Below are 16,706 nucleotides of genomic sequence, written 5' to 3' on the forward strand. Positions count from 1 at the left end.
ACTTTTTCTGGTGTTTGGAGAATCTGACGAGATAGCACGTTATCGTTACGCAGTTACTTTCCTCAACGATCAGCGGGTGCTGAGCCCCTCCGCCTTCCCAAAGCACTCACAGCCTCGCTAGGCAGCTGCACTCGAGCAGAGAGGTGGCAAAGTGACCCAAAAGAGACACACTACGCGTCCAGACTGAATATTAATCGCGCATGCGCAAAGCCATTGATGATCTTGGCTTGCAGTGTGTCTCTTTTGGGTCACTTTGCCAGTCCCAAGCCCAGATAAAGAAGGAAGGTAGCAATTCCATCCCACATAACAATTATTTTGATTAAATGTGACTAATTCTTTAACAATACTGGACAAAATGTATGTATGTAATGTTGGTCTGGAGTAGACATAGTATTAAAGTCATCAAGTGATGGCCAAACATTAAAACAAATAAAAATAAGAATCAACAGAAGGAAGTTCATTTGTAGTTCTAAACAGATTAAGGGTGTTTTTTTCCCACTTTTTGTCTCTCCTTCGGCGTCCATTACAACTACGTGCAAATTGCTAAATATTCAAATTAGCCGATGATATAATTTAGCGACTTCTAGCTACTTTTAGGACAGCCAATAGCTACTTTCCTTACTATGGAGTTGGCAACACTGGCTGCGCAGCCAGAATGCCCCGGAACCGGAAGCTGTGATACACTGGTGGCTACCATTAGCAGCTAATATTAAATCTCCAATTTTTACATAAAAATTGAATTATGGATAGTAATAATATTAATATTAGTAATAAGCTTTATATTTGTATAGCACCTATTACAAGAATTGTAGCCAAACTCGCTTCACAGCAGTTCAATAGACACATTAGTATAACCTGACAGGATAAAAGCAATGTAGAGGAGCAGCTACATTTCAACACATATATCCACGAAGATTAATACATGAAGACTTGTGACTCGGACTTGACTTGGACTCTTCTTAGGTGACTCGGACTTGGACTCGAACACAGGTAATGATGACTCAGACTCGACTCCGACACTCCTTGGGTGACTCGGACTCGAACACAGGTAATGATGACTCAGACTCGACTCGGACACTCCTTGGGTGACTCGGACTTGGACTCGGACTCGACTACGACTCTCCCTAGGTGACTCGGACTTGGACTCGAAGAGTGGTGACTCGAGAGTGACTTGGACTCGTGAATTGGTGACTTGACTACAACACTGCATTGAACACGACTTTTGATCAGAAACCAACAGCTAAGGTAAGAGATGTCCCATGAATGCTCCGTGATGCTACGTGTCGTGATGTCTGTGTTTGCTTCCCCTGTCGCGAATTGTGATTGCTCAGTGATGATACCAATACCTGTGGAATCTCAGCTTTAATCGGATATCTTGTATGTGCAGTCACGATAAGTAATAAGGGTATTTCTACCTTGAGTTCTGTGCTAAGTGCGTTAGCATTTTTTCGCTCAGTGCTAATTTAGACGCTTCTTGTGAGACTTGTGCTTTGTTTTGGTAGAAATTGTCATATCTTCAGTTAGCTGAGTTTCTAACCGTTAAGTGAGCATGACACATTAATAGGTTTTTAAATATTAAGAAGCCCTGAGACACAGTTTCGTGAAAAAACACCCGCCAGACCCGGATTAGGGTCCTCTCGGGCTTAACAGGTTAACCGTTTGTAATTTTAATGGTAGGTTTATTTTAACAGTGAGAGTAAGAATATCGAAAAGAAGATCCAGAAATTGACATTATATAAAATATAAAAATTGTGGGAAATAAGTATTTGATCCGCTTGCAAAACATGTGTTAGTACTTGGTGGAGAAACCCTTGTTGGACACACAGAGGTCAGACGCTTCTTGTAGTTGGTCACCTGGTTTGTGAACATCTCAGGAAGGATGTTGGTCCACTCCTCTCTGAAGATCCTCTCCAAACCCTTCAGGTTTTGAGGCTGATGCTTGGCCTCTGGAAGCTTCAGCTCCCTCCACAGATTTTCTATGGGATTAAGGTCTGGAGACTGGCTAGGCCTCTTCTTTAGCCACTCCTGTGTTGCCTTGGCCGTATGTTCAGGGTCATTGTCCTGCTGGAAGACCCCTCCATGACCCATGTTCAGTGTCCTGGCTGAGGGAAGGAGGCTATCGGCCAAGATTGTATGGTACATGGCCCCGTCCATCCTGTCCTCGATGCAGGGAAGTGGTCCTGTCCCCTTAGCAGAGAAACACCCCAAAGCAGAATGTTTCCACCTCCATGCTGACCCCCCGTCAGACGGATGGTGTTCTGGGGTTATAGTCAGCATCTCTCTTCCTCTAACACGGCGTGTCGAGTTGATGCCAAAGATGTCGATGTTGGTCTCATCTGATCACATCCTCTTCTCCCAAGCCTTCTCTGAGTCCTTCAGATGTTCATTGTCAAACTTCAGACGGGCCTCTCATGTTCCTCTTGAGCAGGGGGCCTTCAGACGCTGCAGGATTTGATCCATTATGGTGTAGTGTGATACCAATAGTTTTCTTGGTGACTGTGCTCCCAGCTGCCTTGAGATCATTAACAAGTTCCCCCACGAGGCCAGATCTTGTGTGGAGCCCCAGACCGAGGGTGACTGATGCTCATTTTGTGTTTCTTCCATTCCTGAATAATGGCACCAAGAGTTGTCTCATTCTCACCAAGCTGCTTTCTGATGGTCTTGTAGCCAGTCCCAGCCTGGTGCAGGTCTACAGTCTGGTCCCTGAGGTCTTTAGACAGCTCTTTAGTCAGGCCCATGGTAGAGAGGTTGGAATCTGATTGATTGATTCTGTGGACAGGTGTCTTTTATACAGGTAACTAGTTGATATTAGGAGTACTTTCCTAAAGGAAAAGTACTTATCTAACTGGTCTGTGGGAGCCATAATTCGTGTTGTAGTTGCAAGGGGATCAAATACTTATTTCTCACAGTTAAATGCAAATCAATGTGTATCTTTTATATAATGTCAATTTCTGGATTTTCTTTTTGATATTCTTACTCTCACTGTTTAAATAAAGCTACCATTAAAATTAAAGACTGTTCATTTCTTTGAAAGTGTGCAAATTTACAAAATCTGCAAGGGATCAAATACTTATTTCCTCCACTGTATATTGCTAACAATTCTTATTATCTTTACCTGTGCTGAAGGTTCTCAATCCCCAAAGAACTAAAGTACTTTACAATAAATACAAATTCGTAAAAAAACAACAACAAGATAAATATGTGTAAAGAAAAGCAAATGTATTGTTAGGAGAACAATAACCTCTAACTGTATTCTGTTTGTAGCGCTGCTGTTGGATGATGCGGTAAATTAAAATAAGCGTTAATATTGTGCCAACCCAAAGGTTCATTTTTGAGACATTAACCCATTTTGGGATTAATTAACATTAAAATAGGTTGGCTACAGCCTGCCCTAAAGAATGAACATAGCTGGATCAGGTTGATAAGAAATGTATGAATTTGTTATGTAATCTTCAATATGCCCAACCATACTCTAGAATCCTGGAAAAATGAATGTGCCCGTTTGAAAAATAATTGTTAAAAAATGTTAACTATTTATCCACCAATACCAATTCATTTGTGTGTGTGTGTGTGTGTGTGTGTGTGTGTGTGTGTGTGTGTGTGTGTGTGTGTGTGTGTGTGTGTGTGTGTGTGTGTGTGTGTGTGTGTGTGTGTGTGTGTGTGTGTACCTGGAACAACCTCTCAAAGCAACCCTTTTTCACAGCCTCGGAGGGCAGCACGTAGGACAGCTCCGTGTTCGAGTCGGACACCAGCACGCAGGAGGCCACGAACTGCCCGATAAACTGGCTGACACGAGCCTGGGAGCAAGGGGACAGAGAGGAGGGGGCCACATAGGAGGAGGAGGCCACAGAGGAGGAGGAGGCCACAGAGGAGGAGGAGGCCACAGAGGAGGAGGAGGCCACAGAGGAGGAGGAGGCCACAGAGGAGTAGGGGGCCACAGAGGAGGGGGACAGAGAGGAGGACAGAACCACAGAGGAGGAGGGGGCCACAGAGGAGGGGGACAGAGAGGAGGAGGGGGCCACAGAGGAGGGAGGCTGCTGTTGGCTGCCCTGTCCTGAAGGACACACAGCATGATGGGAGGACAGGGAGGACAGGGAGGACAGGGAGGACAGGATGGTTAAAGTAGAGTCAGACAGGTAAGCAAAAGACAAGGAAAACAGTGGTGTCAGTAAAAAAGAACCACAGGTGAAGATGAATTGAGAACTGGGGTTAATACTGTAACCCAGATTCTATGAGTATATGCTTTGCCTTCTCAGGCTATCGCTATTGGGTAATCCCCTGCGCATGCGCAGCACTGAAAGGCATGGAAACCAGGACGCTACTGTGCGCTCCGGGGCTATTAAGAACGCTGCCAGTCGCTCCTTCTGTACTCGGCCCAGGAACCGAGGATCTGGTGGGAAAGCGTATTACAACACCCTGGGCCAAGGTCTGTGTGCGAACGCGTCCACCCCAGGGGGGGGGGGGTGGTCCTGCGTTCTCAGGAAGAACCAGAGGGCACACTGCGTGTTCCCGGGTGCAGCAAACAGATCCACCTCTGCTCTCCCGAACCTGCTCCACACCTGGGAGACCAGTTCGGGGTGGAGGCTCCAGTCCCCCTGGCGAGGACCTCCTCTGGACATGAGGTCTGCCCCTCTGTTCAACTCGCCGGGAATATACACTGCTCTGATAGAGTACGTGTGTGCACGCCCAGCACAGCAGCCTGCTGGCTGTGTTCAGAAGCTGCGTTGATCGTACACCTCCCTGGCGATTGATATAGGCTGCCGCTGCTTTGTTGTCTCTGCGAATCAACACATGCTGATTGTACAGCAACGGGGCGTTTATGTGGAGAGACATGTGAGCCGGCCACTGTCCGCCCACTGCCTGTGACATGCACGTTCCTCCCCATACTGAGAGATGCGTCTGTGCACACTGAGGTGTGTGACGTCACTCTGCCCAGGGGCACCCCCACTGACAGGACGTGGAGATTTTTCCAGTAAATTAAATCCAAACCCACGGAAGGAGAAATGTACACCATGCGTCTCTTCTGACGCACGGGGTCGATGTGCAGGCGAATAAACCACCTCTGGAGTCTCCTCACGTGACCAGCTGACATCATGCCTAACAGCTGCATCACGGAGAGGGCTGTCACCACACTGCAGGGTGTGACACGCCGGAGGAGAGCTGTCAATTTCTCCACTCTCTGCCGCGAGAGCCGTACTCTCATGGTGGCTGAGTTTAATTCCACTCCCAGATAAATGATAATCTGGGAGGGAAGAGGACAGCTGATAATGAAACCCAGGCTTGACAGATGAGATACGAGCTATTCCGTCTGTAAAGTGTCTTCCTTGCTGCGGTCGTCCAGGTAAAATAACACTCTCATCCCCAGTCTGTGTAGCAACTCCAGAGCCAAAAAGTAAGTGGAGCCAGGGAATAACCGAACGGCAGTCGATTGAACTGGTACGATATTCCCTGTAATGAGAAACGCAGGAATTTCCTGTGTTTCGGGATGATGGTTACGTGGAAGTATGCATCCTTCAGGTCTATGGAAATGAACCAGTCTCCCTGGTGAACACACTCCAGCACCTGTTTGATTGTCAGAATATGAAAAGGTCTTTTCATTATTGACCTGTTGAATACTGACAGGTCGAGGATGGGTCTCATTCCCCCTGTCTTTTTCGGGATAAGAATATAACGGGAGTAAAACCCCTGATTTTCATCAGGGGGAGAGGCGAACTGCAGAGAGTACCCTCTGTTGATCAGCCTGCTCATCCATCTGTCCATCAAACATATTCGCCGCCACTCTGAGCAATGCTCTCAGAGCGGAGTACCTGTTCTTGATGTGCTGTGGTAGTCATGGTGACGAGCCACGCCAGAGCCCCTGTTGCTCGTGGAGCAACCCAAGGGGGGCCCGGCCCGAAAGGGCTGCGAAGGGGTCTCCACACGCTGCATCTCACACCAGCTCTCATCCTGTCTCTGTTTAGGAGAAGGCTCATAAACGGGACATTGAGAAGCGTTCACGCTCAAACCCGCTGAGGAATGAGGTGTGTGCAGTGCTATTCACACGGTGCGTAATAACAGCCCTAGGCTCATTACGACCGTGTGTAGTAGGCACATCTGGGACAGAGGAAAAACCATGCTGCCTACTAACCGACAGGTTAAAACAGCCGGTTTAAACGTCAAGCCATGCTGTCAATTAACCGACTGGTTAAATACAGTTGGCTTATGCAGCGAACCCTGTTGCCTATTAACCGACAGATTAACGGCAGCCGGCCTAACTAGTGTGGGGGATATGTGAGAAACAGTTTCTACAGACACACTGTTGGAATTTGAAACATTTGTATTCAAATTTTCTTCCCACATAACTCCCCCAAAAAGTAATCTTCGGCTCTGCTTCCTCGGATGCTCTCTCGGTGGAGCAGACAGGAGCGGGGTTTCTTCGTTCCCCTCTGACTTGTCGTTGTGAGACCCTGTCTCTGAGGTGGTGGAGGAACGGAGATATTGGACGATGCCCCTGCAGCCACCGAAGGGCGATTCTGACGCCGCTGCTGATCTCGCCGTTGCCCCCGCTGTGATTGCTGCGGGTGCTGCTGTTGCTGGGGACGTTCAGCAGGCTGAAGCCAGCTGACGTGACGTCTAATGTTGTCTGCCTGTTCAGACGTAGACTTCATAGACTCCACCATGGTGTGGAACTGGGGTCCGAACAGCCCGTCCGGACTGATCGGAGCCTCTAGCAGTTCTTTATCTGCACCCTCCGGTATAGATCCTTGCTGTAGCCAGAGGTACTGGTGGACCTGTGTCTCCCAAGCCGCAATCCACGCCTGCGAGACTGCGACTGACACGCACAGGGTAAGTACAGTGCTGGCCGCCTTACCGATCTCCTCAGCCTCCACTGAGGACATGGTGGCGGACTGCTCAGATATCCTCACCATTGAGTTGGACAGCAACGCTATCTTGTTTGCCGCTGCTGACGCCTGAAAAGCACACTGGTGCATCCGGTTGGTCTGTCGGGCGACAAACTGATCTCTGGGGGCAGCCAACATGGGTCGCTGTCCGGCAACCGTGTTGGACTGCTTAACTCCAAAGAACGCCATGAGGCTCGGCTCTAGAGGAGGCATGGTCGGAAAGCCCACATCCGTAAATCCCTCCACCTTCGTGAGGGGAAAGTATGTCGACACCGGAGCCCTCAGGGTCCTAGGGTCCGCCACCGCCCCCTCCTGGTACCTCCTAATGGCCGAGAAGCGTGGCCAGATCGGGTCACACCTGACCCTCTGTACCCGGGAGCACACCCCGGACATGTCATCCGGAGGTGAGTTCTCCTGAGCAGGGGGAACGGGGAGATCTCTCCAGGCGGCTGCCTTAGGGATGATCTCCAGGAGTTCCAGGAGAATTCCGCCAATCGGCAGGGCCGTGGAGGCGGAGAGAGGGACCACTGGTTTGTCTGCCGGGCTGACGAACGGGCTCTCTCCTCCATCCGGAGGAGAGAGAGGATGGGGTAACTACCTGGTGATCCGTGAATGGAAGGGACGGAGTCATCCGACTCTTGCCCGCCACTCGGATCCAGGAAGTCAAGGGCTTCATTCACGGAGTAAGACTCCTGGACTGGCCAATCATCCTCAGCCGCAGCAGCAGCGAGAGTGTCCGCTCTCTGCTGTCTGTGGGCCAGAGGGAGACGGGCACAATGTGAGCATGATACCTGGGGAGTGAGAGCCGCGTTTGCATGCTCCAATCCCCGAGTGCCGGTCAAAGCTCATAATGTAACCCGCCTAGCATGAAAGGCAAACCCGAACACAACCTTGACTTACCCGCTCTTTCTCCATTTTATCACAAGAAACAAAGCTTTTTAGATGAGGAATCTTTGCTTTTTAGTGTGCCTGACAGTGCTTCTGCAACGGAGTGCTGAAGAAAAGTGGGAGCAGATTGTCGGGCCTCCTTCCTATTTATACGGAAGTGAGTCCGTAGGTGGGGCCCACGTCATAGGTGGGCGTGGATTACAAGTCTTTCAGTGCTGCGCATGCAGCAATAGCGATAGCCTTAGAGGGCGAAGCCTATACGATGTAGAAGAGGCTGTCCGCACTTCATCAACTAGAAAGGGAATCAGTGACAGACTGAGAGGATCTGAGTCCCAACAGCTAACACATGACAGGCACACACAACGCTATTACGCACTTTTAAAGAGAAGCATTGAACAGGTGACTTTCAGCCTGCACGGGTCTGATTTTCAAGACCCACCCCGCGACATGCAATACCGAACCCGCCCCGCATATATATGAGCAGCGAAATAATTTATAGAATTCACAGAGCATGATTAAAGGCAAATGGAGCTCCAGAGGGAGAGCGCTGCCTTAAATACAAGCTGTAGGAGTTTGAGGAGCTGTCCAGATGCTGAAAGAGCGCCACCAGGCAGCCTTTCGATTGGTAATAAGAGCATGTGGCTCTGAAGGAACCGATTAAATTTGAACACTTACTGAAAATAAACTATTCATTTGTTGCGTTTCCACTAAATGTTCAGCTGGACGATTTATTCGAGCTGCTAACTTAGAGATGCAGAAAATCATGCAATTATGAACACACGCAGTTGCGTATTTGGCTCAAAAAGCGTGGGATGTTAATAATTACATAATAATAACAATTACAATAATAATCAAGTAGCCTAACCTACGACGTTTAAAGTGATAATTGTTGGCCATTTCATATGTGAAATTTGGATAGTATATTTTAAAACGAAGGTAGCCTAATCCAGGAAATACAATGCCTAAATGATGCCTTCCATTCCATTTAATTATATTTATGTAGACACAATTAGATGGTCATCCGCCCCTCCCAAAAAAACTTGACTTATTAAAAACGGAACGTTATTATATTGTTATGCAATTAAGTGCATTTATTTGGTTTAATAATTGTTACGATCTGTCTGTGTTGTGTTTTGTCTTGTCTTGTCCTGTCTTTGGTTTCCTGTTTTATTTTGTAAAAGTGTTCACCTCCTGTTTTGCCTGTTGGTTTCTGTCTGTTTTCCCTCCCTGATTACCCGATTGTGTTCACCTGGTGCCCCTGTGTTTTCTCCTCCCTCCTCACCTGTCTCTTGTTTGTTTGATTAGTCATGTGTGCATTTAGGTTCTCTGTTTTCTGTTAGTCTTTGTTAGTTCCTTGTTGTAGTTGGACGTTGTTCACGGGGTGAGAGTTCTGTTTTGTCCTATGTTTGTTTCATTTAAACGTTGAAATAAAGGGGTTTTTTCTGAGAAATCAGCGTTTGGGTCCTGCCTGCTTCGCTCATCCTTGACAGAAGGAACTAACCAAAATATGGGCCCAGCAGATCCTTTTGAGCAGGAATTTTTACTTTTTTTTGGCTAACTGCACTGATCGATGGAGGGGAGCGTCCGGGGTTCAGCAGCAAGAGGCAGCTCTGGCAGAGGCGCGCCAGATGGCTACGGAGAAGCCAGGCTTGGTGAAAATCTTACCTGGCTGGATTTTGGATTTCCTCTCGGTGTGTTATCTCCTGCCTGCTAGCCCCAGCCATGTTGGCTCTCTGCCTCCCAATTCTCATTATGACACCACACGCATTGGTGTGTTCCGTCTGGAGTCAACCCTTGCTTCTGCCCCAGTTCCTGCTCCTGTCCAAGAGCCGTTCTCTGGAACTCGTCTGGCTTTTTGAGGTCCACGGAGCCTCCAAAAGGGCTCATAAGAGAAGGAGTTGCAGGTCCAGGCTAGCAGCCCTAGCCACAGAAGCCATGCTTTGGGCTCCAGTACAGGCCCCAGCAGCCATGGTTCCAGCCCCAGTTCTGACCCAAGCAGCCATGGTTCCGGCCCCAGTTCTGGCCCCAGCAGCCATGGTTCCAGCCCCAGTTCTGGCCCCAGCAGCCATGGTTCCGGCTCCAGTACAGGCCCCAGTAGCCATGGTTCCAGTCCCAGTTCTGGCCCCAGCAGCCATGGTTCCGGCCCCTGTTCTGGCCACAGCAGCCATGGTTCCAGCCCCAGTTCTGGCCCAAGCAGCCATGGTTCCAGCCTCAGTCCTGGCCCCAGCAGCCATGGTTTCGACTCCAGCCCCTCGTCTCCGGCCGACGCCAGCTCCCCGTGTCCTGTCGGCGTACCGGCCGACGCCAGCTCCCCGTGCCCTGTCGGCATTCCGGCCGACTCCAGCCCCCCGTGTTCTGTTGGCAAACCGACCGTCTCAAGTCTCCTCTTAAGTTCCTTCTCAAGTCCCCCCTCGAATATCCTCTCAAGTACCCCCTCGAGTCTCCTCTCAAGTACCCCCTCGAGTCTCCTCTCAAGTCCCCCCTCGAGTCTCCGTTCAAGTTCCCTCTCGAGATCCCTCTCAAGTCACCTCTCAAGTCACCTCTCAAGTTCCCTCTCAGGTCCCCTCTCGAGTCTCTTCTCGAGTCCCCTCTCGAGTTCCCTCTCAAGTTCCCTCTCAGGTCCCCTCTCAAGTCTCCTCTCGAGTTCCCTCTCAAGTCACCCCTCCAGCTCCCTCTCGAGTCCCCTCTCGAGTCAACTCTCGAGTTCCCTCTCGAGTCCCCTCTCGAGTCCCATCTCTAGTCACCTCTCGAGTCCCATCTCTAGTCCCTAGTCAATTCCCTTCTCAAGTCCCTCCTCTAGTCAATTCTCTAGTTCCCTCTCGAGTCCCCTCTCCAGTTCCCTCTCGAGTTCTCTCTCGAGTCCCCTCTCGAGTTCCCTTCTCAAGTCCCTCCTCTAGTCCCTCCTCTCTCCTCTAGTCCCTCCTCAGTTCCCCTCTCTAGTTCCCCCTTGGTTCCCCTCTCGAGTCTCCTCTCAAGTCCCCTCTCGAGTCACGTCTCAAGTCCCTACCCAATGTCCTGGTCCGTTGGAGGTTCTGCTGGGGGTCCTGCAAACTCCATGTCCTGTCCCGTTGGAGGCCCCACCGACTACTCCTCTGCCGGGGTTCCTGCCAATCCTATGTCCGTGCCGTTGGAGGTTCTGCTGGAGGTCCTGCCAATCCTATGTCCTGTGCCGTTGGAGGTTCCGCTGGGGGTCCTGCTAACTCTATGTCCTGTCCCGTTGGGGGTCCCGCCGACTACTCTCCTGCCGGGGGTCCTGCCAACCCTATGTCCTGTGCCGTTGGAGGTCCCGCCGACTACTCTCCTGCCGGGGGTCCTGCCAACCCTGTGTCCTGTCCCGTTGGGGGTCCTGCCGACGACTCTTCTGCTGGGGGTCCTGCCAACCCTATGTCCTATGCCGTTGGAGGTTCCGCTGGGGTTCCTTCCAGCTCCATGTCCTGTCCTGTTGGGGGTCCCGCTGACGACTCTTCTGCCGGGGGTCCTGCCAATCCCATGTCTTGTTCCGTTGGAGGTCCCGCCGTCACCTGTCTCGCCGGGGGTCCTGCCAACTCCTGGTCCTCTTCCGTGGGGGTTCCTGCCGAAGCCTGTCCCACCGGCTCCAGTTCTGTCGACACCGGGTCCTGCTCGGCCTCCGGAGCTGTCTGGTCTTCGCCCGGCCCCCTGAGAGCTGCGGTCTTCGCCCTCGGGCCCGGCCCCCTGACCCTTCCTTGGATTCTGCCTTGCCCCCGGGCCGTCCGCCCGAGTCCCCCACCTTGGACTCTGCCTTGCCCCCGGGCCGTCCGCCCGAGTCCCCCTTTTTGAACTCTGCCTTGCCCCCGGGCCGTCCGCCCGAGTCCCCATCCTTGAACTCTGCCTTGCCCCCAGGCCGTCCGCCCGAGACCCCTTCCGGGTCCTCCGCTGTGCCCCCTGGGCTGTCAGCCCTCTTTGTTTTAACATATCTTTTTGTTTGCAGTTCTTGTTTCTTCTTTCTCAATGATCAGACTTTTGTGCTCAATAAGCCTACGAAATCCAACGGCCTGTACGACAGAAAACGGTTGATCACCCATGGCGATGCGTTCCATTAACTTCCGAGTAATGCCCTTTGCCTTAGGACCATCACTGGGAAACTTTTTTACCTTTTCAAAAAGGTCCGCCACAGAAGGAGTCGGGGTGCTGGGAAGGACTTTTTTTTTTGATCACACTCTGCATATTTGTCCGGGTGTTTTGATTTCAAGTGGTGGAGTAATCCCGAAGTGGTGAAAGTCTTTGCAGTTACACCCCCTCGAGAAATGTCAGCTGAACACGTTTTACAAATCGCAATCCGCGCCTCTTTTTCTGATATTTTGAATTATCTCCAAGCGGCAGACATGTTGGCTGTGAGCCAGCCGCGAGCATGGTCGCGCGCCGTGCTTGTCGCCGCGTTTTGATTACGTAATCACAACAACACGTTAGGTTACCAACGTAATCCTGTTCTCTGATATTCGGTGACATTCGGTATAAAAGGCCCTTTCGGCCACCCGCGGGTACCCGACCCGATGCAGGACTCTGCTTTCAGCACATCAACAACCACAAATACATTCAAACAACAAAACAACATGTATTCCATGATATTACATTGTCATAAGTTCAGAATCAGAATGGGATCTGATGGGAACCCTGGAGGCTAAAACCCAAGGCATAGCCATGTCAATAAAAAAGAATAAAACCAAAACAAGAAGTGACAATATCACAAAATAGTATGTACCTTTCACATGCCAATTAATGGCCTTTCCAAGTATCCCAGCAAATACAAAACAACAACAATATAGGTCATATCTAAAATGCAATATGACTTAATATTGTTGTTGAGAGGAACCTAAGAGAAAGATGCCAGTGGTTTGGTAATTGGCATCTCCTATGCTACTATCAGTTTGACTGTAAAAGTGTCCATGATTTCCAGTCTGACAACCTAACAGGTGGAACAAGTGACAACAAGAGCAGTTTAGAGCTGGTATGGAGAAAGGGCACACACCTCTGTCTTCATTCTGCTTTTTGACCAGAGTCAGTTTGTATCCGTCTCCGTATGTGCTCTTCAGGAAGAGTGGCGAGCCACAGCACTTTAGTTTCCCGTGGGAGATGATGGCAATGCGGTCTCCCAGAAGGTCTGCTTCATCCATATTGTGGGTGGACAGGAGTATTGTGCGGCCTAGGGCGGAGGTGGAACACACACATACTGCAATTATAAAACAGAAATGAAAAAAACACTGGATCTGAACCATAATGTAAACATTTTAAATGTTCTGCCACTAGGAGTCTCTCAATTCAAAACCATAAGAAAGACGGAAGTTGTGAGGTAGCCCTGCAGTGGCGGATTTAGGATCGTAGGAGGAGAAATTTTGAAGTTGTTGAGGGGGGGGGGGGGTGCTAGTGGAACACGCTCGTGAACTGTGATGTCGGAGCCTCGCAGCGGGCCGGGCTACTGCGGAGCGCATAAAGCAGACTCTTCACGCTAACGAAGGATCACTTCTTCTTCAGGGCAGGGAAGGCTAAGCAGTGCGCAGGCTACTGTCCCGCAGCTGCTGCCTCTCTGTTGGACTCCGGTACTGCACATTACTCACGAGACGTTTAAAAAAAAAAAAGAATAGCTTCAAGTGAAACATTCAGAGCTTTTCAGAAAACATCCGGGGCTTGAGCCCAAATAGACACCCCCTAGCGCTGCCACTGTAGCCCTGGATCACAGGAGTTTCTGATGGCAGTTAGCTTGTCTTTGTTTAGATTCACACTGAACACAAACAGAATTCCTCTGTGTGGAGTGGAATTATGTAAAGAAATCCAAAACATATATAAATAGGTCTTGTTTTACATACAGTCTTTAAGATTAGCATGTAAGAGTGCCACAAGCATCTTTTTTCAATGTGACCTGCCTTGCAGTGACATCTTTGAGAATAGGTGGTGGTGTGCTCTGGTACCGGGTCTCCACTCACCCTGTTTGTACTTGAGGATGAGGTCCCAGATGGCCCTGCGAGCGTAGGGGTCCACCCCCGCTGTGGGCTCGTCCAGGATCACCGCCCTGGAGCCGCCCACAAAGGCAATGGCCACCGACAGCTTCCTCTTCATCCCGCCGGACAACGTCTGCACCAAGCTGTGGCGCTTCTTAGATAACTCCAGGTCAACAATCATCCTACACACACACACACACACCCACACCCACACACACACACACACACACACACACACCATGTATACATCACGTCAGTGACTTACAGTACATGCATTTCCTGGAGACGTCATTTAATTCTCCCATCTCTGCCCATCCTGTTCTTATGTTAACAGAAATATTTATATTTCATAATTATTCTAAATCATTCATCATAAATGTATCTAATTTGCTGTTTTTCAGTACTGTTAGTTACAATCAGTGAAACTTAAACGTTTCTCTTTTCTCTATTTCACAATAAGAGCTATCCTGCAAGGGAAGGACTATTTTTGAGCCGGTTGGCAATCTTTTTATTGGGAAACATTAAACAAAACTTGTGCATGAAAGTGTATCGCTTGTTTATTTTTTTAACTACCAGAGTGTATTCACTATTAATAAGTGGCTGTGGAAGAGAAAATAAATTCTGTTCCAAAAAAGGCCCCTGCAGGTGAATAAAGACCCCCCGTCTATTTGAGAATGTATTGAGTAAATACCTACTCTAGGTACTAGTTGTGTAACTTTTTTTGCATCTGTCACATCATCAAATGATAAGAATGAACGGTAACTCTGAATATGACATCCATGTCTAAAATGCATTACAAACCTGCATTATAATTTTATCATAGCAGTGCTATGATAGCAATATTTGTAATATTAAAGATACAAGCATGTACTGTATTCCAAATGGATTTCTAACAATAACCAAGCTTGCTATAATGTATACAATATAACATAATACAATAATATAATATAATTTCTATAGATTTTATATGTAATATACATTCTTATAATTCATTGAAATATAATTGATCGAAGTCAGGGGTGTCCAAACTTTTTCACAACACATGAAGGGCTGGGCCACTCACTAGAGGTGAGGTATATTGCCTTCTAAATTAAGTTATAAGTTAGAAAAATCCATCAAATATAGGTAAACTATTCTTGATACTTGAAAATGCTTTAAAAACAGCCTACATCTCAGCTCTCCATAGGGTTTCATTTATTGGGATGGCGGCTTATTCCTTAAAACACAAGCTTCAGATCGCTTATAATAAGAGGAAATATGAAGGGTAATTTCAAGGTTGTTATGTAAATGTATTATTGGGCTTTATTTTCTTATGAACTTAGTTTTGTTAGAAAAAAATATAAACTTTAATTGACTGAATTTATTTGAAAATGTGGCTTATTAACACATGAATACTGTGTAATGTATTTGAACATATATATGTAAGAAGTACAATATAGGACAAGCAGAAGTTTCATTTGTGGGCCATATTTCATTATACTTTTTTAATTTGCTGTGGGCCGATTCAAAATGGTCCGCGGGCCATAATTTGGACACCCCTGATCTACGTTAAAATGTGTTTAATTTTTGAGGGAGCAGCAATTCAAGTATTATAATACTTGACATTATAAGTCATTATGAAATGTGCTTATAAATACGATTATACATTGCTATAAGCTAATCATAATTCTATGCGTTGACATTGAGACATTGAACTGCAGGAAGCAGACTGGTCTCACTTGTCCATCTCCTTGCGGATATCCTCCTCAGCCATGCCTTTCAGTCTGGAGTAGAACCACAGATGCTCCTCCACACTCAGCTTGTCAAACAGGACATTGTGCTGTGGACACATGCCCAGGTTCTGACGAATCCGCTCCATATCTGTTCGGATGTCATGACCATATATGGTGGCAGAACCAGAGGTGGGCGGGAACAAGCCAGTGAGGATGGACCTGTGACAATCCAGTGCAGGCAGTCAGTGGCGGTTAAACAGGCAGGCAATCCAAGCACGCTTTGATGCGGTTCACCTCTATACAGTATATTTGATCTTGTGCACCATATTTGATATTTTGGGCAAAAATTGATGTGGTTCGATAACTTTTATAAAATATAACTGTTGACTTAAAAATACTCTTTCTTTACTCATAAACATCTAACAGATGCTTATGTTTTCATGCTTCTGGTGTAGCTACAGCAGATCAAACAGCCCTCAGGTGTTTTGTAGACATCGAAGGAAGTATTGAAACCTAGTTATCAGGTGTTTAAAATGTGAAATGTATTTTTAGTTTGAACAGAATGTGTACTTAAAATTATAATTAAAAAATCATATTAAAGTTGAACAATGGTCTTCAGACTTTAATCCTTGCACACATGCACACGCACACACACTAATCCCCTCACATGGTTGTGGTCTTGCCAGCGCCGTTGTGTCCCAGGAAGGAGACTACCTGGTTTTCATGGAGGTTAAGGCTCAGTTTGTCCAGGGCCAGTTTGCTGCCGGTCTTGTACACTTTGGTGAGTTTGTCTATACACACCACCAACGAGAGATGGCTCGGCTCCTCCTCTATGCCCCGCATCTCCTCTAGTGTTACAATGAGAGTTACAAATAAATTAAATAAAACATTCCGAATATTTTAACTGTCTTAAAGGTCCCATGTCATGCTTTTCCGGTTATTACCCGTCCCCTTGTGTGTTATGAAGGTTTTTATGCATGTAAACAGTGTGCAGAGTCAAAACCCTCAAAGTACACCCTGTAGCGAGTAAAACTCTAACACAGAGTCTAAACGTCTCGTTGGAGATACGTCATTGTCCATTGTTTACTTCCTGGTTATCGTGACGTAGGAATGGCCAGTAACCACACCCAGATCTATGGCCGCACCCTCTGCCAGCCTTTCACGTAACAAAGCTTCCCAAAACCTTTCAGGATTCATGCCGGATATGTACAGCGTAGGGCACTGAAGAACGATGCTGTTCCTGCTTTGTTTGGACCAGCGGGAGTTCGGGT

General features: G+C 48.1%; 1 protein-coding gene across 1 annotated transcript in view; it reads right to left on the minus strand.

Moving 5' to 3' along the window:
• The window catches only part of abca2 (ATP-binding cassette, sub-family A (ABC1), member 2), a 238,833-nt gene that overhangs the window by 90,690 nt on the left and 131,437 nt on the right, over window positions 1-16,706 (minus strand). The window contains exons 21-25 of the mRNA XM_034208396.1: window positions 16,103-16,283; window positions 15,442-15,654; window positions 13,709-13,905; window positions 12,757-12,930; window positions 3,669-4,054 (exon numbers count right to left, since the gene is read on the minus strand). Coding sequence (XP_034064287.1) covers window positions 3,669-4,054; window positions 12,757-12,930; window positions 13,709-13,905; window positions 15,442-15,654; window positions 16,103-16,283 — 1,151 coding nt within the window. The remainder of the gene's footprint in view (window positions 1-3,668; window positions 4,055-12,756; window positions 12,931-13,708; window positions 13,906-15,441; window positions 15,655-16,102; window positions 16,284-16,706) is intronic.

Source organism: Gymnodraco acuticeps, unplaced genomic scaffold (assembly GCF_902827175.1).
Source record: "Gymnodraco acuticeps unplaced genomic scaffold, fGymAcu1.1, whole genome shotgun sequence".
Taxonomy (NCBI): Eukaryota; Metazoa; Chordata; class Actinopteri; order Perciformes; family Bathydraconidae; genus Gymnodraco; species Gymnodraco acuticeps.